The sequence below is a fragment of the Leptosomus discolor genome, chromosome 26, assembly GCF_034619465.1.
Source record: "Leptosomus discolor isolate bLepDis1 chromosome 26, bLepDis1.hap2, whole genome shotgun sequence".
In the NCBI taxonomy this organism is placed as follows: Eukaryota; Metazoa; Chordata; class Aves; order Leptosomiformes; family Leptosomidae; genus Leptosomus; species Leptosomus discolor.
The window spans coordinates 1,750,637-1,774,073 of record NC_141416.1 but is presented as its reverse complement, the minus strand read 5'-3'; the positions used below and the strand labels follow the sequence as shown (position 1 = coordinate 1,774,073).

The 23,437-nt window shown below is 62.1% G+C and overlaps 2 protein-coding genes across 3 annotated transcripts; one reads left to right on the top strand and one right to left on the bottom strand.

The window, feature by feature from the left end:
* The first annotated feature begins 1,495 nt into the window (after nucleotides 1–1,495).
* SEMA6C (semaphorin 6C) lies at nucleotides 1,496–9,929 on the top strand. 2 transcript variants are annotated; one of them, XM_086478272.1, is made up of 17 exons: nucleotides 1,496–1,601; nucleotides 1,704–1,818; nucleotides 3,495–3,552; nucleotides 3,639–3,695; nucleotides 3,988–4,089; nucleotides 4,354–4,444; nucleotides 4,540–4,662; nucleotides 4,822–4,910; nucleotides 5,282–5,499; nucleotides 5,841–5,972; nucleotides 6,063–6,218; nucleotides 6,556–6,792; nucleotides 7,471–7,608; nucleotides 8,156–8,233; nucleotides 8,364–8,419; nucleotides 8,666–8,704; nucleotides 9,139–9,929. In XM_086478272.1, exons 1-17 carry the CDS (start codon nucleotides 1,496–1,498, stop codon nucleotides 9,927–9,929), a joined length of 2,586 nt encoding a protein of 861 aa, XP_086334398.1. The 2 variants fall into 2 exon arrangements, with proteins under 2 accessions (XP_086334398.1, XP_086334397.1); XM_086478271.1 differs by having other exon boundaries at nucleotides 8,364–8,423; nucleotides 8,655–8,704.
* Nucleotides 9,930–13,673: 3,744 nt separating this feature from the next.
* Nucleotides 13,674–23,110, bottom strand: GABPB2 (GA binding protein transcription factor subunit beta 2). The gene is made up of 8 exons (XM_086478289.1): nucleotides 22,975–23,110; nucleotides 21,757–21,924; nucleotides 21,423–21,617; nucleotides 20,898–21,048; nucleotides 17,741–17,854; nucleotides 16,323–16,496; nucleotides 14,744–14,877; nucleotides 13,674–14,013 (listed from the first exon to the last, which is right to left on the bottom strand). The coding sequence occupies exons 1-8, from the start codon at nucleotides 23,080–23,082 to the stop codon at nucleotides 13,726–13,728; spliced, it is 1,332 nt and encodes a 443-aa protein (XP_086334415.1). The 5' UTR covers nucleotides 23,083–23,110; the 3' UTR covers nucleotides 13,674–13,725.
* Nucleotides 23,111–23,437: the final 327 nt, after the last annotated feature.

The following is a 23,437-nucleotide window of genomic DNA, read 5'->3' as shown; positions in this document are numbered from 1 at the left end:
GCGGGGGCGGGGTCGCACGCGGGGGCGGGGCTGTGCACACGCGCGTGCAAGCCCCCCCCACCCCCCCGCGCGCGCGCCTCCACCCCCGCCGGGCGCAGCGCTGGGCACACGCGTGTGCAAGCCCCGCCCCTCCCCAGTAGTTAATGAGGATCAGCTCATTAGCGGGGATTAACGACTATCTATAGGGTGGCCCCGGCGGGGGGCGGGGGGGGGGCCCGGGGGGGTCCCACGGGGGTCCCCGGTCCCCGCCCCCGGCCCCGCTTCGGCCGGTCCCGGCCCGTTCCGGGGCGGAGCCGCTCGGGGCCGTTCGGGACCGCTCGGGGAGCGGAGCCGGTACCGGGAGCGGAGGGGTCGGGGCGGGGCGGGGGCGTGTGTTGTGGAGGGGGTTCGGGGGGCGTCGGTGGGGTGTTGGGGCGGGATACGGGGAGGGTGGGGGTGAGGGGGTGGGTTTGAGAGGTTTTGGGGGAGATTTGGAGGGGTTTGGGGGAGGTTGGAGAGGGTTCGGGGGTGGTTTTGGGGTGTTGTGAGGGTTTCGGGGTGTTTTGGAGGGGGTTTGGGGTGTAGGCGGGGTGTTCGGGCGGGATATGGGGGGGGTGGTGTGAGGGAGTGGGTTTGAGGGGTTTTGGGGTGCTTTGGAGAGGTTTGGGGGGAGGTTGGAGGGGGTTTGGAGGTGGTTTTGGGGTGTTGTGAGGGTTCTGGGGTACTGTGAGGGGGGTAGGGGGGTTCAGGCGGGCTGTTCGGGCGGGATATGGGGGGGCATTGTGGGGAAGGTGGTTTTGGGTGTTTTTGGGGTGTTTTGGAGGGGTTTGGGGGTGTAGGTGGGGTGTTGTGGGAGGTACTTGGGGTGCTGTGAGGGGCTTGTGGGGTGTAGGTGAGGTGTCGTTGGGGGGATGTTGTGGGGGGGTGGTTTTGGGGTGTTTTGGGGGTGGTTTTGGAGTATAGAGGGGGTGTTGAGGGGTACTCGGGGTGTTTTGGGGTGCTGTGGCAGGGTGTCGGTGGGGCGCTGTTGTGGGGGTGCAGGTGGGTGCTGTGGGGTATTTTGGGGTGCTGTGAGGGTGCAGGTGGGTGCTGTGGGGCCGGGCGCTGTGCTGGGGGGGTGGGGGTGAGCACAGCCGTGCCCCGCTGCACACGCTTGTGCTGTGCCTGGTGTCCCGGCGCTGCTGGCACCAGTTCCCGGGGCACCGGGAGCACTGGGACGGGGGTACTGGGGATGGTGGCAAGGGCACATTGGAGCAGGGGCACTGGGGACTGTGAAGTGGGGGCACTGGGACCACTGGGAGGGGGCACTGGGATCACTGGGATGGGGATACAGGAACACTGGGTTGGGAGCACGGGGAGGAGGGTACTGGGGACACTGGGAGGAGGCACTGGGGCGCCTGTCCCTGTGTCCCCCCACGTTCCCCTGTGCCTCAGTTTCCCCCCGCTGAGCTCAGCCCCTCGCAGCCCGGGGTGGGGGTCACCCTCAGCCCCGCGTCCCCGCCGGGGGCCCGCGACGATGCCGAGGGTCCCGCTGCCCTTCGTCCTCCTCATCCTCATCCCCGGGGGGGCGGCGCAGTCCTTCCCGCGGGACCTGGTGGCGCGCAGCACCGTGGGGCTGGCAGGTGAGCGGGGGGGCAGGGGGGTGCTGGGCCGGGGGGAGGGGGGCTCACCAGGGCTCGGGGGGCTGATGGGGGGGTCACGGCGTGTCCCCGCTGTCCCCGCAGCCACCGCCGCCTACCCCCGCTTCGGGGGCTTTCGGGGGGACAACGCCACGGCCCAGCTCGGCCTCGACTTCCAGCACATGCTGCGCCTCAACGGCACCCTCTTCGTCGCCGCCCGGTGAGCGGGGCCGTGTGCTCGGGCACGCTCGTGTGTGCTTGTGCTTGTGCACGCTCGTGAGTGCTTTGTGCTTGTGCACGGTCTTGTGTGCTTTGTGCTTGTGCACGCTCGTGAGTGCTTTGTGCTTGTGCGTGCTTGTGCACGGTCCTGTGTGCTTTGTGCTTGTGCACGCTCGTGTGTGCTTTGTGCTCGTGCACGCTCGTGTGTGCTTTGTGTTTGTTCACGCTCATGTGTGCTTGTGCATGCTTGTGCACGGTCCTGTGTGCTTTGTGCTTGTGCACGCTTGTGAGTGCTTTGTGCTTGTGCATGCTTGTGCACGCTCATGAGTGCTGTGTGCTTGTGCACGGTCTTGTGTGCTTTGTGCTTGTGCACGCTCATGTGTGCTTGTGCTTGTGCGTGCTTGTGCACGGTCCTTTGTGCTTGTGCACGGTCCTGTGTGCTTTGTGCTTGTGCACGCTCGTGAGTGCTTTGTGCTTGTGCGTGCTTGTGCACGGTCCTGTGTGCTTTGTGCTTGTGCACGGTCCTGTGTGCTTTGTGCTCGTGCACGCTCGTGTGTGCTTTGTGTTTGTTCACGCTCATGTGTGCTTGTGCATGCTTGTGCACGGTCCTGTGTGCTTTGTGCTTGTGCACGCTTGTGAGTGCTTTGTGCTTGTGCATGCTTGTGCACGCTCATGAGTGCTGTGTGCTTGTGCACGCTCGTGTGTGCTTGTGCTTGTTCACGCTCCTGTGTGCTTGTGCACGCTCGTGAGTGCTTTGTGCTTGTGCATGCTTGTGCACGCTCATGAGTGCTGTGTGCTTGTGCATGGTCCTGTGTGCTTTGTACTTGTGCACGCTCGTGTGTGCTTTGTGCTTGTGCGTGCTTGTGCACGCTCATGAGTGCTTTGTGCTTGTGCACGGTCCTGTGTGCTTTGTGCTTGTGCACACTTCTGTGTGTTTGTGCACGCTCTTAGGTGCTTTGTGCTTGTGCACGCTCGTGCATGCTTCTATGCACTTCTCTCTGCTTGTGAAAGCTCACGTGTGCTTGTGCGCGCTTCTGCGTGCTTAGCTGAGCTTGTGCAAGCTTGTGTGTGCTTGTGCATGCTTGCCTGTGCTTTGTGTGCGCTTGTGCAAGCTCGTCCCCCTTCTGCGTGCTTGTGCATGCTTGGGCAAGCTTGTGCACGCTCGTGTGCTCTTGTACGTCCTTGTCTGTGCTTGTGCAAGCTTGTCCCCCCGTTTGCCAGCTTGTGCGTGCCTGTGCGTGCTTGTGTGTGCTTGTACATGCTTGTCTGCACTTGTGTGTGCTCTTGCATGCTTGTCCATGCTTGCACATGCTTGTGCACACTTGTGCGTGCTTGTACACGCTTACCTGTGCTTGTGCAAGCTTGTTCATGCTCGCGTGTGCTTCTAGAGGCTTGTTTGCTTCTGCAAGCTTGTGCACACTTGTGCAAACTTGTGTGTGCTCGTCCGTGCTTGGGCACGCTTGCGTGCACTTGCACCCTCTTCTGCACACTCGAGCACCATGATCCGTGCTGGTGCACACTTGTGCCTGCCAGCATGTGCTCCTGCACACTTGTACGTGCTTGTGCCCCCATGTGTCCCCATGTCCCTTGTGCTTGTGCGTGGCGTGTGTGCCCGTGTCCCCTCGCACATCCCCGTGCCCCTCGCACGCTCACACCCTCCCCGCTCCCACCCCCCAGGGACCACATCTACGCCTTCGACCTGGGGCAGGACAAGGGGACGCTGTACCCCGAGCGGGTAAGGGGGCCGGGGCTGCCATCCTGGGGACACGGGGGTTCGGGGTGGGGTGTCCCCCTGCCCACCCCGCCCGTCTCGCCCGGCAGCACCTCACCTGGGAGACGCGGGACAGGGAGAACTGCGCCATGCGGGGCCGGCGGCAGGTACGGGGGTACGGGGTGGGGGTACAGGGAGTGGGGCAGAGGGGTGCGGGGGGGGGTATGGGGGGATACGGGGTGCTGGGGGTTTGGGGGTACAGGTAGACATGGTGCAGAGGCACAGGGGTGCCGGGGTACGTGGTAGGGGGTACGGAGATACGGGTTTAGGAGGGTACAGGTGTATGTGGGGGGTACAGGGTACGGGGGCAAACGGGGCTCAGGGCAGGGGCAGGTGGTGACACGGGGGCTCCCCATGTTCCACCCCCCCACCCCCATGTCCCCACGCGTCCCCGCGCAGGACGAGTGCCACAACTACATCAGGGTGCTGGTGCCCCGCGACGCCGGCACCCTCCTGGCCTGCGGCACCAACGCCTTCAGCCCCCTCTGCCGCACCTACCAGGTGAGGGGAGCCGGGGAGGGAGCGAGGGCGTCATGAGTGGGGGGGGGCCTCAGCCCCCGCTGGCGAGTGAGGTGGTGGTGGGTGTGATGAGTGGGGGGGGGTCTCAGCCTCCGCTGGGGAGCGCAGCGGGGCGGTGCCCAGAGGTGTGGTGAGTGTGGGGGTCCTCAGCATCTCCGTGCTGGGGCTGGGGGCGGCGTGAGGGGGTGTGATGAGCATGGGGGGGGGGGGGGTCATCTCATTGCTTCATCCCCCCCACCCCTGAAGGTGAGCAGCCTGGCGCAGGAGGGCGAGGAGGTGAGCGGCCAGGCCCGGTGCCCCTTCGACGCCAAGCAGAGCATCGTCGCCCTCTTTGTCGGTGGGTGCTGGAGGGGGCGGGGGGGGGGATGGGGATCCCCTGGTGGGGGGGACACCAGGGCTGACGCTGGTGTGTGTGTGTCCCCCCCTCCGCAGACGGCAGCCTGTACTCAGCCACGGTGGCCGACTTCCAGGCGAGCGACTCCGTGATCTACCGCAGCCTCAGCCCCGGCCGCCCCCCGCTGCGCACCCTCAAGTACAGCTCCCGCTGGCTGCAGGGTACCCCGCTGGGGGGGCTGGGGGTGTACGGGGGACTGGAGGGCTGTGGGGGATACTGGGGGCTGGGATCTAGGGATACAGGGCTCTGGGGCCGTAGAGGGGGAAGGGGACAAGAGGCAGCGGGGGCTGACGGTGTCCCCCTCTGGTCCCCCCCCCCAGAGCCCCACTTCATCCAGGCGCTGCCCTACGGCCCCTACGTCTACTTCTTCTTCAGGGAGGTCGCCGTGGAGCTCAGCGCCCTGGGCAAGGTGGGCACGGGGGGCGCGGGGACGTGGCGGCACGAGGAGGGGGCACCCGAGTGCCCATTGCCCCGGCATCAAGGCAGGGGAGACCCCAGTGCCCCTCACTGGGGTGTCTGGCTGGGCACTGCTGCCTGTGGGTGCTCCTGGGTGCCAGCCCACGGTGACTGATGCCCGTGGGTGCCCCTGGGTGCTAGTCCCACGTGGAGGCGCCCGTGGGTGCCAGCCGGAGGTGCCAGTACCTCTGGGTGACAGTGCCGATGCCCGTGGGTCCCTGGGTGCTGACACCCATGGGTGCCCGTGTGCTGGTGCCCGTGGGTCCCTGGGTGCTGGTGCCCGTGGGTGCCCACGTGCTGACGCCTGCGCGGGTGCCGGCGCAGGTGGTGGTGGCGCGGGTGGCGCGGGTGTGCCGCAACGACCGGGGCGGCTCCCCGCGGGTGCTGGAGCGGCGCTGGACGTCCTTCCTGAAGGTGCGGCTGCAGTGCGCCGTCCCCGGGGACGCCGTCTTCTACTTCGATGTCCTGGAGGCGGTGACACCCCCCCGGGCTCTGCACGGGCGCCCCGCCGTCCTCGCCCTCTTCGGCACCCAGCCCAACAGGCATGGTGGCGGGGGGGACGGGGACACGGGGACGGGGGCTCGTCGGGGGCGTGAGCATGGGGACGTGGGTGGCCAAGGGGATGTGGGGCTGTAGGCCACGCTGGGCAGGGGAGCGTGGCATGGGGGGACGTGGGGACAGGAGAGATGGGGACATGGGAGATGGGCCATGGGGATGGGGTGACACAGTGGGACAGGACAGGGGGACGCAGACGCAGGGGAACAGGCCGTGGGGACACAGTGGGGACCAACGGGGGCGTGGAGGGGTCCTGCCCAACCAAGGCAGCCCCAGGAGGGGACAACGGCGTCCCCAGCACTGGTGCCACCCCCTGCCACCGTCACAGCATCCCCGGCTCGGCCGTCTGCGCCTTCTACCTGGCAGACGTGGAGCGGGCGTTCGAGGGACCCTTCGCTGAGCCCCGCGGCGCCGCCGGCACCTGGACCCTGGTGCCCGAGGACAGGGTGCCCCGACCCAGGTACCCGCCCCCTGCACCCAGACACCTGGGTCCCCCCCAGGGCGCGGTGGCCGCCTGGACGCCTGGGTCCCCACGCCGGCTGTGCCGCAGGCCGGGCTGCTGCGCCGGGATGGGACCGGCCGCCGGCATCGTCACCTCTGGGGACTTCCCCGACGAGACGTTGGCCTTCGCCAAGGAGCACCCGCTGCTGCACGGCGCCGTGGCACCCGCCGGCGGGCGACCCCTCTTCACCCGCACCGGCACCAGGTACGCCCCGGTGGCGGGGATGGGTGGCCTCGGGGACAGGGTGGCCTTGGGGACAGCGGCGGGGGGGGGAGCTGATGCGAGGAGGGTGTGGGTGCTGCAGGGTGGAGAGGGTCCTCGTGCAAGGCGCTTGTGCAAGGGTGTGCGAGGCCCTGGTGCAAAGCCCCGGTGGAAACCCACGTGGGGGTGGGGAAGACTCGGGTGCAAGGGGCCGCGGTGTGAGGGCGTGTCGCAGCGTGCGAGGCCCCGTTGCAAGTGCCCGCCGCGCCCCGGTGCACGGGGTGTGCAAGCGGCTGCGGAGCCGCGTGCGAGGCCTCGTGCGAGGGTGCGCTGGGCGCAGGCTGACGCAGCTGGCGGTGGACACGGGCGCGGGGCCACGGGGGAACCAGACCGTGCTCTTCCTGGGCGCCGAGGACGGGCGGGTGCTGAAGGTCCTGGCGGCCACGCGGCATCCCGGGGCCACCCGGCACCCCGGTGGCACCCTGGCACCTGGCGAGAGCCGGGAGCCCGGTGACGCTGGGGAGGCCGGCGCTGAGACGCTGCTGCTGGAGGAGATCAGCCTCTATGACCCCGGGCGGTGAGTGCCAGGCACTGGGTGCCCAGGGCTGCGGGTGCTGGTGATGCTGGGGGCTTGTGGGGGGCCATGAGTCTGCGGGTGCTGGTGGTGCTGGGAGGCTCGTGGGGGCCATGGGTGCCGATGGGTGCCAGGAGGCAGAGGGCACTGATGGGTGCAGTGGTGGGGTACGTGCTGGGGGGCGATGTGGGTGCTACGGGACATTGATGGGTGCTGGTGGGGGCCACATAGGTGCCACGGGGAGCTGATGGGTGCCATGGGGTCATGCAGGTGCTGTAGGGTGCTGATGGGTGCTGTGGGGTCAGGCAAGTGCTGATGGGTGCCATGGGGTCAGGCAAGTGCTGATGGGTGCTGATGGGTGCCGTGGGGTCAGGCAAGTGCTGATGGGTGCTGATGGGTGCTGTGGGGTCAGGCAGGTGCTGTAGGGTGCTGCTGGGTGCTGTGGAACCAAGCAGGTGCTGATGGGTGCCGTGGGGTCAGGCAGGTGCTGATGGGTGCTGATGGGTGCTGATGGGTGCCGTGGGGTCAGGCAGGTGCTGCAGGACCAGGCAGGTGCCGTGGGCTGCTGGTGGGTGCCGTGGAGCTGCCGGGTGCTGCGGGGTGCTGCAGGGTGCTGGCAGGCACTGTGGGGTGCTGCCGGGTGCCGTGGGGCCGTCACGATGGGTGCTACGGGGGGTGCAGGTGCCGGGGGCCACGGGACGCCAGCCGGGTGCTGGGGCTGGAGCTGCACCCGCCGGGCCGGGAGCTCTACGTCGCCTTCGCCGGGTGCCTGGTGCGGCTGCCCCTGAGCCGCTGCGCCCGGCACGGCGCCTGCCGCAGGTGAGCGAGGGGCGGACGGGGGCGTGCGAGGGCAGGGGGGCGTGCGAGGGCACGGGGGCGTGCGAGGGCAGGGGGGCACACCCGGACATGGAAATGTACGTGTGAGAACACAGGGGTGTGCAAGGGCATGGGGGCACACACGGGCACAAGGGTGTGCGAGGGCACGAGGGTGTGCAAGGGTATGGGGGTGTGCGAGGGCACAGGGGCACACGTGGGCACAAGAGTGTGTGAGAGCACAGGGCTGTGCAAGGGCACGAGGGCGTGCAAGGGCATGGGGCCACACAGGCACGGAGATGTACGTGTGAGAGCACAGGGGCGTGCAAGGGCTGGGGGTGTGCGAGGGCACAGGGGCACGCACAGGCACGGGGGTGTGCAAGGGCACGGAGGCACACACGGGCACAGGGCGTGCACGGGGGGCACGGGGGCACACACGGGCACCGAGATGTACGCGTGAGAGCACAGGGGCGTGCGAGGGCTGGGGGTGCACGAGGGCACAGGGGCGTGCGAGGGCAGCTCAGCACCCCTCCGCCTGCGTCCCCCCGTGCAGGAGCTGCCTGGCTGCCCGTGACCCCTACTGCGTCTGGCTGCCCCCCAGGGGCTGCGTCCCCTTCTCCGAGGACCTGCCGTAAGTGTCCCCCGCGGTGGCCTTCCCTGGGGGGTCAGTGTCCCCCCCCACCCCACTCTCCTGGGTCCCTTCCTCACGGGGTAGGGACACTGGGGACAGTGGGTGACATCCCCCCCGCTGTGTGCCCCAGGAGCGGCTTCGAGCAGGACATGGAGGGATCCCCCGGGAGCACTGAGACCTGCCAAGGTGAAGGGGGGGGACATGGGGGACACTGGGGACATGGGAATATTTGGGGACACGGAGTGTCACCATGGGAACTTCTGGGGACATGAGGTCATGAGGAGATGCGGGTGGCACCAGGGCAACACTGGGGGCCCTGGGACACCTGGGTGACACTGGAGGATGTTGGGGACAGCAGGGGGGGGACACAGGTGGCCCCAGGGGACATGGGTGGCCTGGCCCAACCCTGCTCTGCTCTCACAGATGCACCAGCGGCGGGGGACAGTGATGGGGACAGGGACTTGGCCCATGGTCAGTGACACCCCATCTGTACCCCCTGGACACCCCATTAGGAGGGACCCTGGGGACCAGGGAGGGACTCGGGAGGGACCCCTGGGATGGGAGAGGGATCCCAGGGACAGGGGGACCTCAGGGACTGGGGAGGGACCCAGGGTGGGGGGGACCCCAAGGACAAGGAAGGACCCCAGGGATAGGACAGAAGGACCCTGGGGACAGGAGGGACCCCAGGGATGGGAGAGGGACCCCAGAGACCAGGAGGGGGCCCTGGGGACAGGAGAACGACCCAGCGTGGGGGGACCCCAGGGACAGAAGAGGGACGTTGGGGTGGGGGGACCCTGGGGAACCAGGAAGGGAACCCAGGGGTGGGAGAGGGACCCCCAAGGGCCAGGAGGGACCCCGGCGTGGGGGTCCCCATCTGCGCGGTGGGCTGATGGGCGCTCCTGCAGGGGTGCGTCAGCCTGGGCCAGGGGCCGCGGCGACGGTGCCGGTGCCGGTGCTGGTGGGCTGCGTGCTGGGCGCCTTCGCCCTGGGTGCCCTGGCTGCCGGGCTGCTGGCGGCCTACTGCCGCCGCCCCGCTGTCCGCAAGGGACCCCCGGAGCCCCCCGCCGTCCCGCGACCCCCGGCCCAGCCGCCTGCCCCTCGCCTCTACCCCCCGCTGCCGCCCCAGGGAGGGGCCGGGGGCCTGCGGGACCCCCCCGAGCTGCCCACCCCCGAGGCCACCCCGCAGCCACCCACCAAGACGCCGCGGGAGCGAGCGGCGGAGCCCCGGCGAGACCAGGCCACCCATCTCGGCACCCCAGGGTGCCCGGAGCCCCCCGGCCCGGGACCCCCACCCAAGGCCACCCTGGAGGAGCTGCTGCAGCGGCTGCACGGGGCGGGGGGCTCGGGGTGGCCAGTGACCCCCCCGGGCACCGGCTCTTTCGCCAACCGGGTGCAGCCGGGCGCCCTGTTCTCCAGCCTCCCCCCGGCCCCCCGCGACGGGGCGCCCCGGCGGCTGGACGTGCCCCCCGACAGCCCCCCGCCACCCCGGCGGCCCCTGGCACAGAGACACTCGCTGGGGGGGACATCCACGAGACCCCCCGGCCTGGGCCGGGGGCTCACCCGCATGCACTCGCTGGGGGCTCCGGGGGGGCCACCCTGGGGCCCCCGGCCCGGCACCCTGGAGCGCTCCCTCTCCATGAAGCCCCCCGTGCTGCCCAAGCCCCCGCTGGTGCCAGCGGCCCCTGGGTGGCCCTGAACCCCCCCCACTGGGGCCACCCTGGTCCCCAGCACCCATGGGACACCCCTGCTGTGGCTGGTGGTGGGGGTGGGGGACACACCACAAGCCCTGCCCTGGGTGGCAGGGTCCCCACAACGCTGAGCCACCCCCAGCGCGGCCCGGGGTGCCGAGGGGTCCCCACGTCGCCGGCTCCCAGGGCTCGGGTGGGTGGGTGGGTGGTTTTTTTGATCCTTTCTAATTTATTCGCTGCTTTGGGGCTCGTTGCCGCCCGCCCTGATGGCCGCAGCCCCCTCGCCCCGGGGGGCACCAGGGCGGCTGGCCGTGCCAGAGCTCGGTTCGTCCTACCGTGTAGGACCAGGGCTCGGCCATTAAACACGTGGGTGATCTCACACCGGTGCCCGCCTGGCTCTGTCCGGGGTGAGGGTGGGACAAGGGGGGCGGGAAGGTGCCACCAGAGCCCCGAGCCCAGCTTGAGGACAGGGTGGAGACTCACTGAGGTCGTGGTATTTTATTAAGAAACAGTACAAAACCAACCCCGTAGGTATAAACATTGAAATTTCCACGTTTCCAAACATTTACCCGCGGTGGAAAGGGGGTCCCAAGCGTTCGGGTCCTCCTCACAGCACTAACGGGGCGCGAGAGAGACCTGCCGCCACGAAGCGGCAATTTATTCTGCGATAAATACCCCGGCGCCGCGCCTGGCACGGGGAAAACAACCCGGTAAAGGCGAGATTAAAGGAATAATCCGATTTGGCACCAAGAACCGCCCCGCGGGCGACAGGTCGGGGTGTGAGGGGGGGACGCGCGCCACGCTCAGCTGAACCCCCGGGGTTGGTTATTCCCCTTCGTGGGTATCTGGATTGGATTGAGTTTGTGTTTCCGTGACCTCCTCCGCTCGTCCCCACCGGATTTACAACGCCCTGCTCCGGATTTCGGGTGAGGGGAACGGCTCAGAGCTGGTTACCGCGAACGAGAGGGGAAATAAGCGTCTAATTAACCCCAAAGCGGTTCAATGAGCGCCACGCCGCCTCCCCCAGCGCGGAGAAACAACGGTTTGAAGAGCGTCGGCGGCCCCGGGAAGCGGGCCGGGATTCTCCCGCCCGCGCAAGCACGCGAGCCAGCGCGGCGGCGATGCCGGCGATGCTGAGCTCGCGGCGGGGCCGGACGCGCGGGCGGAGTTGGAGCGTGGCTGCTCGGCCTCGCTAAGGGCCAGCGAAGGGGTCGGTTTGGCCTTGAACCTCCTGGGATCCTGCGCCTGGCGGCGAGAGGACGGCGAAGGCGAGAAAAGCCCTGACGCGGCAGAGTCCGGCCCGGGGGGAGGTTCTTGACCCGCTCGCGCCAGCCCGACGCTGCCAGGGCTGACCACGCACCGACCCGAAAACTGCTGGTCTTGGCTTAAAAAGCCCCAAATCCTTTCTGTGAAAGAGGCGGCCGGGTTGAAATTCTTTCTGAATGCCGGGCAGAGATCAAATTCCCTCGTCTTTGTCCAGAGCCCGAACGCGAGTACTTCTAAAAATAAAATGGAGGAGCGATTGCAGCCCCCCGCGAGGCGACGCGGTCCGAACGCTGCCAGCTCCAGCGGTTCCAGCTCCGCAAACCCAACCCGGTTACCCTGAGCGCCACGGACTTCTGTTTTTTTTCCCCTCTTCTTCTGAAGGGGAAGTTTGTTTCGCAGCTGAAGGGACTTTTTGGCAAAACCGGCCCTTTTTCAGGGGAAGGCTGGAGAGAACGGAGCCTGGAAGGCACAACGCAGCGTTTATACACGCTACAGCTGGCGAGCTCCTCGAATTTACAAAGCAGCAGCACCAATGTCAGGCACAAGGTAAAAGCCGAAGCTGACGGAGTCCCTCACACCCGTCCACGCCTCTGGGCATCAGAAGAACCAGCCTGGAATGACTTTAAGGCTGTCTCGAACCCTCTAACACAGGTTTTTAGTTCAGACAGACCCAAACTGTCGGTGTTCTGGGGAAGAGAAGAAAAGAACGCAGCGAGGAAACGCTGAAGTGATCGATAACAAGGACCTGAGTCTCTCCAAACGTCGATTCATAAAAAATAATTATTAAAGCCTTCTTCAAAATACCTTTTGGAAAGATTTTCAGTCTCGCCTATAAATACAGCTGCACTGGCTATAAATAGATGCCCTTCGATTCTCAAAACCCAGCAAGTCTCACCAAGCCCTTCCAGGAAGTCACAAAAACCTTCCTCTCCCACCGCTCGCCGGCGAACCCGCCCGGGGAAACACCCCGACACGCCGCCCAAGGCGGGATTTCGGCAGCTCCCACTTTCCTTTCACCCCAACCACCAGGAACCGACCGTTTTGGGGATGAAAAGCGGGTTCCTCCTGGGGTGGGAAATTCCCTCAGAGCCGTGACGCTGCGCTCGTACCGTTATGACCTCGTCAGTCCGTGTCACGTCTCTGACGTCAGGACACGGGCCGACCTACCGGCAAAGAAACGCTAACAAGGGCAGTACCTGATCCAAGAGAAACCCCTGTTATCTGGACACGCACAGAAATAATACGGAAAAATGCGGTGCAGGGACCACAACGTCGAATTACGACCGTGAATCCCGCCAGCGGTCACAAAACTGGGACAAAAAATCCCCAACAACGCGATGACCTACGGGCCGGAGGAGCTGTGGGCTCTTCCTGGCGAGCCGATCCTCTCGGAGAGCAGGCGAGCTGCTGGGGCCGCTCCTCGCCCCTCCAACCTTCTCAGGACCGATGGCACAGCTTCGTGACGGTGTTTTTCTAAACTTTACTTGTTCACGGCATTTTTCTAACCTTCAGCGATAACCTTCCGCCATCGAGCCCCACGCCACGGCTCGGGCCTTGAAACCCGCCCTGCCCCCGGCGCCAAACGGGCCTGCAAAGAGCAAAAAAGCCGCGAACGTTTCAGTGACGAGACCAGCTGCTTGTTAAAAAAAGGTTAAAAATAAAACCTGTTTAGTAAAAAATAAAGGATTCGTGTCACCACAGCCAACCCGACCGGGCCGCCGCCCGCGCGGCTTCGCGCACGTCACCGGGGAACGCCGCCGTTTGGCGCCAACCCCTCAAACGGAACATTTGCCCAAAGATCCCACCCCGGAGGAGGAATTTTCTTTTTTGCGAGCCCTTTCGGGCAGCCAAAGGCTCTAAACGAAGAGCTGCCCCGGCTTGTTCGTGCCACAAGGAGGGCGAAGCGCGGGACTCCCCGACGGCACGCGAGGCTCCGGCCGACCCGCTCAGCCCGGCCTTTGCTCTTGCACCGAAGGTTGCCTCGATCAAAAAGATCGATGGCTTTGGGAGAAGAGGAATTTGTAACTCGCTTTCTGGCTGGAGGGGAAAGCCCCTCCGCACCTCTGAAGGTTTCAGAGCAACACCTCAGGAGACCCCGGGCGTCTTCTGAAGGGCCAGACCCGGTGCCTCGACCCCGCAGGAGGGAGCGAACGGCTCGGGTCACCGCAGGACGTCTGGGCTCGGAGCGGTCACTGCCAACACCGGCCGCTCTGGCAACGAGGTCTTTCTCTTCCACTCCCCGCCGACGCAGGTACTGCCATCGCCAAGTGTCACTCGCTGGCTCAACGTTTCGTTCCAAAGCTCCCACCTCTCAGGGTGAGGCTTTAAAAGCACCTTCCGGCACCGCGGGGAAAGCAGAGTTACGTTGCGAGAGGCTGGAGAAGCTTCTAGCCCCGGCGACGGGGGCGGCTTTGACAACAGCCCTCTGCTCTCAGCCCCGCCGGCCAACAGCACCTTATTTAACAACGGGAAAAAAAAAAAAAAAAAAAAAAAAAAAAAAGTTATTTTCCTTTACAAAACCCAGTCGGTCGCTGAGGATTAGGAGGTTACAGTTTCCACGGCGATATCAGTCGGCTGATCCGTTTCCAGCATGGACAGCACGGATTCCTTGATGTCTTCCGAGGTTACCACGAGCGGGTCAACCTCGGCGACCTCTTCGAGCACCGTCACCTCCGCCCCGTTGGGCTGCTGCCTCGCCATGGCTGCCAGCTTCAGCCGGTACTCCTCCGCCTCTCGCTCTTTCTTCAAGAGCTGGCTGCGATACTCCTGAGCCTTCCGGTTCGCCTCTTGCAGCTGCTGCTCCAGCGCTTCCCTTTCGACGCTGTCCTGCAGAAAACAAGAGCTGAGGGGCCCCGCCACGGAGCCCAGCCCGCGACACGAAGGGAGCGGGGCCGGCAAACGCTCCAACGGTTGGAGGTACGACAGCAAAGCGCGCTAGGAACGGGCTGGGGTCGCGCTGTGTTCAACTGGCTTCTCCTCCCGGGTTACCAGAGGCAACTGGGACACGGGGAGGCACGAACTGGGAAGTTAGGTGCGATCTCACCGTGACGAACGTCAAAGGGTGGAAGCGGGTGGAGCAAGACACAAGGACACAAAGGGCTGTTAGCGCCGAGAGGCAGCCGAGAACGTTCTTCCTCCCCCACAGAGCGACGGGAGAGTCGCTCCCGCTGCTTTAGGAAGAGCCGAGGCCACGCGTGGTGCTTCTACAGGAAATCCTCAAGAATCTCCGTAAACGACCACGCTTCATCTAAAAACCTCGAGTTTCAGCTTCGGCCCAGGCACCACAGCGGGTTTGCTGCCTCTTCTCCTCCTGCCCCCGCTCCACGGAGCATCGCTCCTCTCCGCCGCCCGCGTGTCCGTCGCTAACGCAGGAGCACGGGCGGGAAGAGCAGGGAACCCCCGAGCCCTCTGGGACAGAGGCACCCCCGGGCTCAGCCCAGCAGGGCGCAGCTCGCTTCTATCCGAGACGGCTCCGTCTGGGAGCCCGACATCCTCAGCGCAGCAGAGGAGCACGCAGGAGGCGACGGGAATCAAAGCTACGGGCGGGAGGGTCTACCTTGGCTTCCTCCGAGTCATCTACACTTTGTTCCACTTTTTGCTTCTTGGCCGCCGGCTTCTCCTCGCCGTCTGCGTCACCTCCGTCTTCAACAACAGCCTCTTCTGCCACCTGACCAGCAGGGACAGTTAAAACTGCAAAATTAGAAGGTGACAAGTTAGACGGCGCGAGACGTGGTTTCGCACAGATGTTTCCCCAAAAGGCTTCTCCGAAGTGAGGGCGCCACGCGGTTCTGGAGAGAGCAGGAGACCTGTGGATCGGCCATGCCCAAGTCTTCCCGGAGAGGAGAGAAACTCGGGACCGGGCTTCTGGTTTTCTTTATTCAGGCCATTGAAATACCCGAGTATTTCACCACAACGAGGCCGACAGGATCCAAAATCAAAGGATTTGCCTCTTAGAAAACACGTGAGGCAAAACCGCTCACCCTGATGCCTCAGTAACGCCACGAACGGCCGAGACAGGCCAAGCAAGTGGAACAGAAAGCTCTTCTCGAAAATTCCCAGCCCCGGTGGCTAAGCTCCGAATCAGCTTTACGCGCAGGCAGAGCCGCAAACGCGCCAGAGAACAAACACTTTTTAAATCTGCAAACACGGGCTTCGCTCGGGGAAGGCAGGAGCAAGAATTCGTCCAACGAAGGAGGAGAAAGGCACCACGTGAGCCGCTGAAGGCAGCGCTACCTAAACAGTTCTCCCTTTGTCTTCCTCCGACTGAGAACGGGTTACAAGCCAGGAATTATTTGTAGTAATTTGGCAAATAATTCTGAATAATTAACAGCTTTGGAAAATTGCTTTTCGCTCGTGAAGCCGGTAAACAAGACAGAGCCGCTGTGACCCATCTCACGTTGCAGCGCTGCACGCGTGGGCCAGGAGAGCTGCTCTGCCTCCTAATCCTCTTTCTCTGCGCCCCCGTTAATCCAAATCACCGAGCCTCCCCAGGACACGCCACAGGAGCTGCCGGCAGCCGGCAGGCGGATGAATTGCATCCCTTGAGGAAAGGCAAATTCCCTGTATCAGCGCCCTGGAGCTCTGCCCTGTTTTACTGAGCACGATTCACATTTGCCTTGTAAAAGCGAGGGAGCACGTTGCCCCAGGCCGCGTTTAACCCGCGTCACGGAGGAGAACGGGTGTTTAAGCTGATATTAACGGCCTCACGCTAAGTTTTACAAGGACGAGGGAGCGAGGGCTGAAGGCAACAGGCTGCAGTTTCATCGGGCAAGTGATTTACTCCCAGGGAGTCGTCTTTGCCCGGCTGCCAAAAAGGCAACTTGGCATTTCTCCTCCCGCAACGCTCCACTGAAGGCGTTGGGTTCTCCTGCAAAGCCCAAGCTACGAGAGCGCAGCGGCGCGCACGAAGCTGCAAACAAGGGCTGGCGAGCTCCGCCGCTGACGTCAGCCACACGGACGTTTCAGCTCCTCCCGGAGCCCGGCCGCCAGGCGCGGATCGGTCACACCACGGCGCCGACACGCCAGACCCCACCGGCCGCCGGCCTCGCGGGGCTCGACAGGGCAGCAGCTCTGTTTTGTCTCGTCTTTTTGAGGTTAATCCTCGGCGCTGCCTTCCGAGCTCAGCCCCTCCTTACCTTGCTGCCCATCCTGCACGGTGAGGAGGAAGGGCTGGCCGAGGCCGCCGGCGGGGATGGCTGTTTGCAGGCCGCCGTCGGTGACGATGGCGATGACGCGCTGCCCTCCGCTGCCGACCACTTGGTGCAGGGCAGAATCGACGGAATTCGCTTCCACGATTTCCTCCGTCTTACCTTGAGAAATAAAGCCAAAAAAAAAAAAAAAAAAAGAAGTCAGCATTTCCTTCTCTCTTCCTTGAATAGAAACTGAAGTCTAGTGAAAGAGCTCAGCTGAGACTCCCGGGACACCCGCCCTGTGGAAAACGATCTGGGGATCCACTAAGTCTTAGGAGGGGAGGGAAAATAAAACCCGCTACCCCTTCGCAGAGCAAGTCTTCTAGAGTAACCCCGTGTTTTTGTGTGAACTGCTCCGTGCCAGCATCCAGCAAACTTCAGTTACACAGCCCGGAGCTGAGGGCAGCTGTTCAGCAGACCTGGCTCCGCAAAGCTCCTTCCACGACCCTTCCCCAGCTCTAACGAGGACAAACCGCACGCAAAAAACTCTTGGTGCCTCAAGAGCCCGGCCAAGGCAGCCGTGAGGGGGCTGTTTAGTTTGGCCGGACGACCACAGAGCGGTTCAGCTCCCTGGGACACTTTTTGTGTGACTCAACGGCTCGCACAAACAATCAGGATTTCAGCCCCGCGGCTGCATCCTGCTCCCAGCGCAGGAAACAGAGGGGATGTGACCTGCTGCGGGCGCTCCGGGTGCCAGAGAGGAAAACACTCGAGCAGCACGGGTCAAGGAACCAGTGGTGTGGCACCAGCAGCTCAAAGAAGGCAAATTGCTCGTGTCTAGATTCTAGGAAAAACGCTTAGCTTCGGGGAAAATAAATGAATTCCAAGGCGAGAGGATTATATAAACTTCAACTTTATCAAATTCCTAAATCTGAAGTTAATTAAAGGTCAATCACACTCTACAAACACAGCCTACGAGAGCATAAAAACAACCCAAACACAAAAAACGCCCCAACCTTTCCGTAAGGAAAAGCTCCCAGAGACTCAGGGCTCAGGGTTTTACAGCAGACTGGGGACAGAAAGCGTTTCCCACAATTCCCTTCCCAAACAAATACTCATCTACATTTATACATTAAAGGAAACCCCCACTCTGGAGCATCGGGGTTTGGGGTTTTTTTGGTTAATAAAAAAATCAAGCTACTTCTATTGGTAAGAGTCGCTGGTTTTTTAATGAGGTTTGAACTGGGGTGGAATAAACAAACAAACAAAATTAACCCGCTGCTTCACAAATATTTATAATCCTCTCTTCCTCCCCCTGAAAGGCAGCAAATTCACTTCCACAGCTTCAATTTCCTTCAACTCCCAGGCCAGACACTCACCAGAACCTCACAGCCCGGGATCGGCATCTGGCCGGTCGCCCCTACCTGGGTCTCCGCTCGCGTTGGACAGCGGGGCCGACACTTCGGCGAGGGCCGCGAGCGTGGCCAGGACGGACGTCGTCGAATTGGAAAACTGCACCGTAGAGACGGGCGAGTCCCCTGCTCGGGAAAGAGGAGGGCAAAGGAAAGGACGGTCAGGACCTGCCGTGCCTGAACGGCGACCAAAGCAGCCGCAACGCGACCGTTTTGTCATCTGGGGACCGAGATATCGGGCACGAAGCCTCTCCTGGGCTCCCAGGGGTCGACGGAGGGAGGGTGGTGGGACGGCTCCGTTTTCACGGGAGGCGCCTCTGCGAACCGCACCAAGGGCTTTGACAGGACTCTAGGACAGACTGTCCCCACTCCAGGTATCTCAGGGTAATTTGAATTGAATTTAAGGCAAGTGTTGAACTAAGTTTTTTCTGAATCGCGTAACAAAAAGAACAGCAAACGCGGACCCGTCGGCCCCAGCTCCGCTGCGGGAACCGCAGAGCGGCAGGCGGCCTGCCGGGCTCCTCGGCACGCCGAGCTCCGACCTGGGGACACGGTGGCATTCCAGGACGCGGCTACGCCGCCCGGTGACACTCATCGGCACGCTGGGGTCTGGCCGCGGCGGTGCCGCGCAGGGCGGCTGCTGCGGGCGTCGTGCCGCGACTTTCAAACTCACAAAACCTCCAGAACATCTCGAACCCGGTGGCTCTTAGGAGTAAGCGACAGCCCCCAAGTTCTTCCTCAGCTGGGAAAGTCTCCGGCGCTACTTCACGGGCCGAACGCCTCAGCACAGGCCCTCTGCTCCCACGCAGAGACCGGCTGCGCCGGTCAGTCGGCCGCAACGTGCTGGGCACGCTGCTCCTTTCCTCTCCCCTCTCGGGTTCAGCCACGCAAAGACCACGGGTCCCTGCGACGGGGGTATTGATTGGAACGAGATAAACCAGTCTTCTCGGTTCCAAAAAAACAATGTTTCTTCCTCCAATTGACCACGGTCACCCCTATTCAAAGGCAGACGTTGTAAGAATGGAAGAGGAAATGAACTAAACGGGCGCAAACTCAGCGCCTGTAACCCACCGTCCCTCTTTAAAAAAAAAAAAAAAAAAGATCCTGTACCTCCTTGCCAGCGTAGATAAAGAGATTGTAAGCACACAACGGGAAGTTCAGCTAAAGTTCTCCTGCCTTAACCCTTGCAACCGATTTCCTCTCTTTCTCGCCGGCTCCTGCTTTTACAAAGGTTGTCAAGGGGCTTTTTTTTTTTTTTTTCCCCACAGAACGACACTTTCAAGAGGCCGTGGGCCAGGCGTGTGGAAATACCACGGGCCCAGGGACTGTTTTCAGCAGCTGGGAGCCACATTTCTTCAGACCAGCTGAAGCGACTTGTTCCCATTTAAAACCCTTTTCAATAACGGAAGACATAGGGAATTTCAGAGAGGTAAGAAAAATCATCGGCCCTAAGCGTTAAGTAGGAGATTTGTCGTAACGAAGGCGCAGTCGCTGATGCCCTCTTGTGGGAAATGAGGAAAAAACGCTCCTGACGTGGCCCAGAGCAGGAGGCACCGGGTATTTCACACCGACCAGCTACTACCGATGCTTGAAGGGTCACGGCGGGGGGAAAACCCAGGGTATTTCAGCCCAGTCACACGCGGACAATAAGCCGCCGCCGCCGCGTTGCGGCAGCGAAAAAGGCGATTTCATTGCAGGAGATAACGAGGAGAGGAGCGGGGAGAGACGGGGGTTCACAAGGGCAGCGCCCAGAGCTCATCTAGAGCTCACCCCCACACCGCAGAGGGATTCCAGGGACTCGGGACAACCGGCTTGCTTAGCCCAGCGAAACAGCGGCAGAGAGGGCACAGGATTGATTTCCGCCTCAAAAGGGTGGAGGCGATGGAAAAAGGGGAATGATTTCAACTGAAGGGCTGCGTTCGCACCAGGAGAAGGCCTGAACAGGCTGCGCGTGCGTTTCCTCTGGAAACCAGCAGTTTCCAAAGTTGCCTTTCAGCAGGGTGGGAGCCTCCGACTCCTACCTGGCTCCCAGGCAGAGCCAGACCCGTCTGCAGAGCCAGCGACGCCGACCGTGGCCAGAGTCACCCGGGGTCCAAAAATCCCAAGTTTTCCACCCCTTTGAGTTCGTGGCATACCCTCGACCGAAGGCGACGCGTGCCAATCGCGCCACGTTCTCCTCACAGGGAGGAGAGGAACGCTTTGGGGTTTTTTTTTCCCCCTTCCAAACGCGGGTTTGTCAGTGCCTCAAAGCTGCGAGCAGCCCTGACGGCTTTCAGAGCACGTCTGGAGCGTTCCTGCCGTCGCCCTGGGCAGGCACAGGCGGAGAGGTCTGGGGCAGAGTGCAGAACACCAGCACCGGGGGTTTTGAGAGCCCTCTCTAGCCAACAGGCAAACATTCACGCGTGTGAACAGGCCCACTAATCGAAGAATTACTCACATGCCGAAGCGTTTGCAGGATGAGGCCAAACAGCTCCACAACAGTTGTATTTAGCAGCCTCCTTGAGGCTGAAGAGAAACAACGGTTTGGATTTCCCCCAATACAGAAAATCCACTTCAAGAGTTATTATGAAAGTTGGAATTGCACAAAGAGAATTCGCACTCAGCCTTAAGTTCAAAGTCTTCCCACCCAAATAAGGCCCACGGAACAACGAGGAACACAATTATTTCCACCTAACGTGCGGGACAGAAGGAACAAGGAGCCATCGACAGACCCAACAGACCTGCTCATTCTGCAATTTCCTTACTCTACGTTTACGTACAGCAAAACACTCGCTCAGCGCCCGCAGCCAACAAAGAACAAAGCAAACTGTTCCCCCATCGCTCTGCACCGCTCGGGGTTTGGCACGGGCAACAATTCCCATTATTCCTCTGTTGCAATCGGCCAAATCCATTTTCTCAAGCTCTGCTGCCTGTAACAGAGCTGGAGCAGCCCCGCAGCTGAGCTCAGCAGAGCTCCGCCGCTCACTGTGGAACCACTTTTATTTACATCAGCCAGAAATCTGCTTTGTTACCTTCCCCGGCAAAAATATTCCGGGGCAGGAAGCAGTTGGGCGTGTTTGGCCGGATTTCACCACTTTTCCTCTACTAAACGACCATCTGCCCTCTGCTGGTAAGCAGCCCTAGGACCTTTTTTCAAGCCTTCCCCACTCAAGGTCACCTAAGACCTTACCTGAGGTTGTTTTGGAGTTTGCTGAAGAGACCAGACCAGTGAGATCGAAAACTTCCCCTGGCGTGAGAATAAATGGTGAGGTGAGAGTCACGGTGTTGGTGACGGGATTCGGTCTCTCTGGATGAGCGTCTCCCTGGTTCTGCATCGCTTCCTGGGAAAGAGAGTGGGGTCAGGCACTCATTCGTCACGCTTTGTGGGGCACCTAGCATCCTTGAAACGTTCTAGAGGCAGATTATTCCTCTCTGCAGCACGTCAGGGGCTCCAGTGCAAAAGCTGTGACAAAACTGCCACCGAAACCCGGCAACTTACGCTACGACCGGCAACAAAACCCCATCCCCACCGCCCCCCAGCAGGCAGGCGCGAGCTGACGCCGAAAGCCAACAAACCTCGTCCACCTCCGCGTTTCTGGCTCTCTCTGCAAGCAGAAAACGATCCCACCGGACACAACAGGATCCCCCCTCGCTCTGGGGCAGACACGGCCGTGGGTCAGAGAACTCCCAACGAGTTTCTCCCTCCTCAACCCACCTGTAGCATCACCAGCGTCTCCGCGTTGTTCTTGTCCAAGGCGATATCAAAAGCCGATTTATCGAACTTGCTGAAGGCGTGGACGTCGGCCCCGTACTTGATGAGCAGCTCGACCACGTCGCGGTGGTTGTGCTCTGTCGCCCAGTGCAGCGCCGTCATCTTCAGCATGTCCTTGGCGTTGACATCGGCCCCGTTCTGAAGGAAACCAGGCGTCACCTGCCTGCGCGGCACCGCTCGGTGTCTGAAAGGCGGTGCCGGCGCTGGCGCTTAAACACCAACACCAAACTCCAAGGGTGACTCAGACCAGCCTTGAAGTCCGACCGAAGCTACTCACCCGGATGAGCAGCTCCACAATGTGAGTGTGTCCGTCGGCCGCGGCCATGTGCAGCGGCGTCCGGTCCACTTTCGTCCGGGCGTCCCTGCTGACGCCAGCTCGCAGCAGCACTTCTGCTGTCGAGTAGTGGCCGTACTGGGCAGCGAGGTGAAGGGGCGACGTCCCGAGCTGCGTGTTAATTTAGGAGAGTTACTGCCTGCGCCCAGCGAGAGAGAGGACAGGCACAGCCATCACCACGCGCGTGCCCGGCAGTAACCAAAGTGACGAAGCTTCGGCAAGTAACTAATTTAACTTGTGGGTTTTTTTTCTCTCCACTTAGAAGTAGGGGCTGCCCATCCAATGATTTTCCCAACAAGCGCTAAACTTTTCCGGGGTTTTATCTGATAACTTGAAGATCAAACACGCTTTTACTTTCTCCGCTGCGCCACCCATTCATCACGGAGCTGCTTTTCCAAACGGCAGCAGGCCAGCTCTGCCACTTCAACACCACGGCAGACCATTCCACCGCCGTTCAGAAAAGGGCAGCGTCGCGATATTCCGAAGCTCTGCTGCTTCCCGGGACAGTTAATGCCTTCACCTCGCAACGTTACGAACGAGCAGACCGGTAAGTTAGGAAGCAAAGAAGGAAAACGGCTACCGACGGCTTGTTCGGTATCCTCTGGTTCCCTCTTTATCCAACTGTTACTCTTCACTTTCATTAAAGCTTTTATTTCCTTTGCAACCCAGGACGGGCTGTTTGTTTTCAGGGGTTTGTTTCTTTAAGGAAACAAAAAAAACACCCCAAAGATGAGTTTCTTGACTGAGAAAGTTCAAGCAATTAAATACAGCTTTTTTAAAAGAACTTCCTCTTGCCGAGAGGTTTAACGGTTCTTCCAATTTGACCTGACTCATCATTTAGCTCAGCTGTTGGGAACTGCACTTCTTAGAGCATCGAACCCTCCAGACGCCGCTGTCCGGGGCAGCACGGCTCTCGTGCGTCAGGCAGAGATCAATCTTTACACAAACGTCAACTCATCTTTGCCTGAGAAACATCTCGGGTTTTAAAGTGCTTTATCTGGAACCCGCTCCGCCACAGAAACCCAGAGAGGCATTTTCTGCCAATCCCCACTGGTTTTCCTGCTCCGATTCCCATTTCGATGCTTCAGGCCCAGCCTCGAGGAGCGCCCGCGCGACCCGTTTCGCACAGAAAACCACCGCCCGTTCCTCCCCCCGACGTACCCAGTCGGTGGTGAAGGGAGCACCGCTCGCCATCAGCTTCCGCACTTCGTCATCTTCGCCTTTGCGAGCCGCTTCCAGCAACCTCTTCCCTAGGTCCACTAAGGACATCTTCGTACATGGGACCAAGGATTGGCCGAAAGCTGCTTGGAAAGCAAGAAACAGAAAGCAGACAGACCAAAAAGCAGTGAGGGGAGGCACGTCAAAGCGCTGTACCACCACGGCCCGTCCACACACGCCAGCTTCCCGTACAGAAGCGGGCCCAACACGACCCATAAACAGGCACAAATGTTTATCATATTTTACAACTCCATGCCCCAGAACATCACGAGGAGGCAGCACGGGGGCTCGGCCAACGGGCCAGACACCACAAGCCACCAGAGCTCCTGCAAAATCCCGCTCACCTCAACAGCGCCGTGCACGGACACGAAGACTTGCCCATGTGGATCCCGTTCCAAGAGCAGCA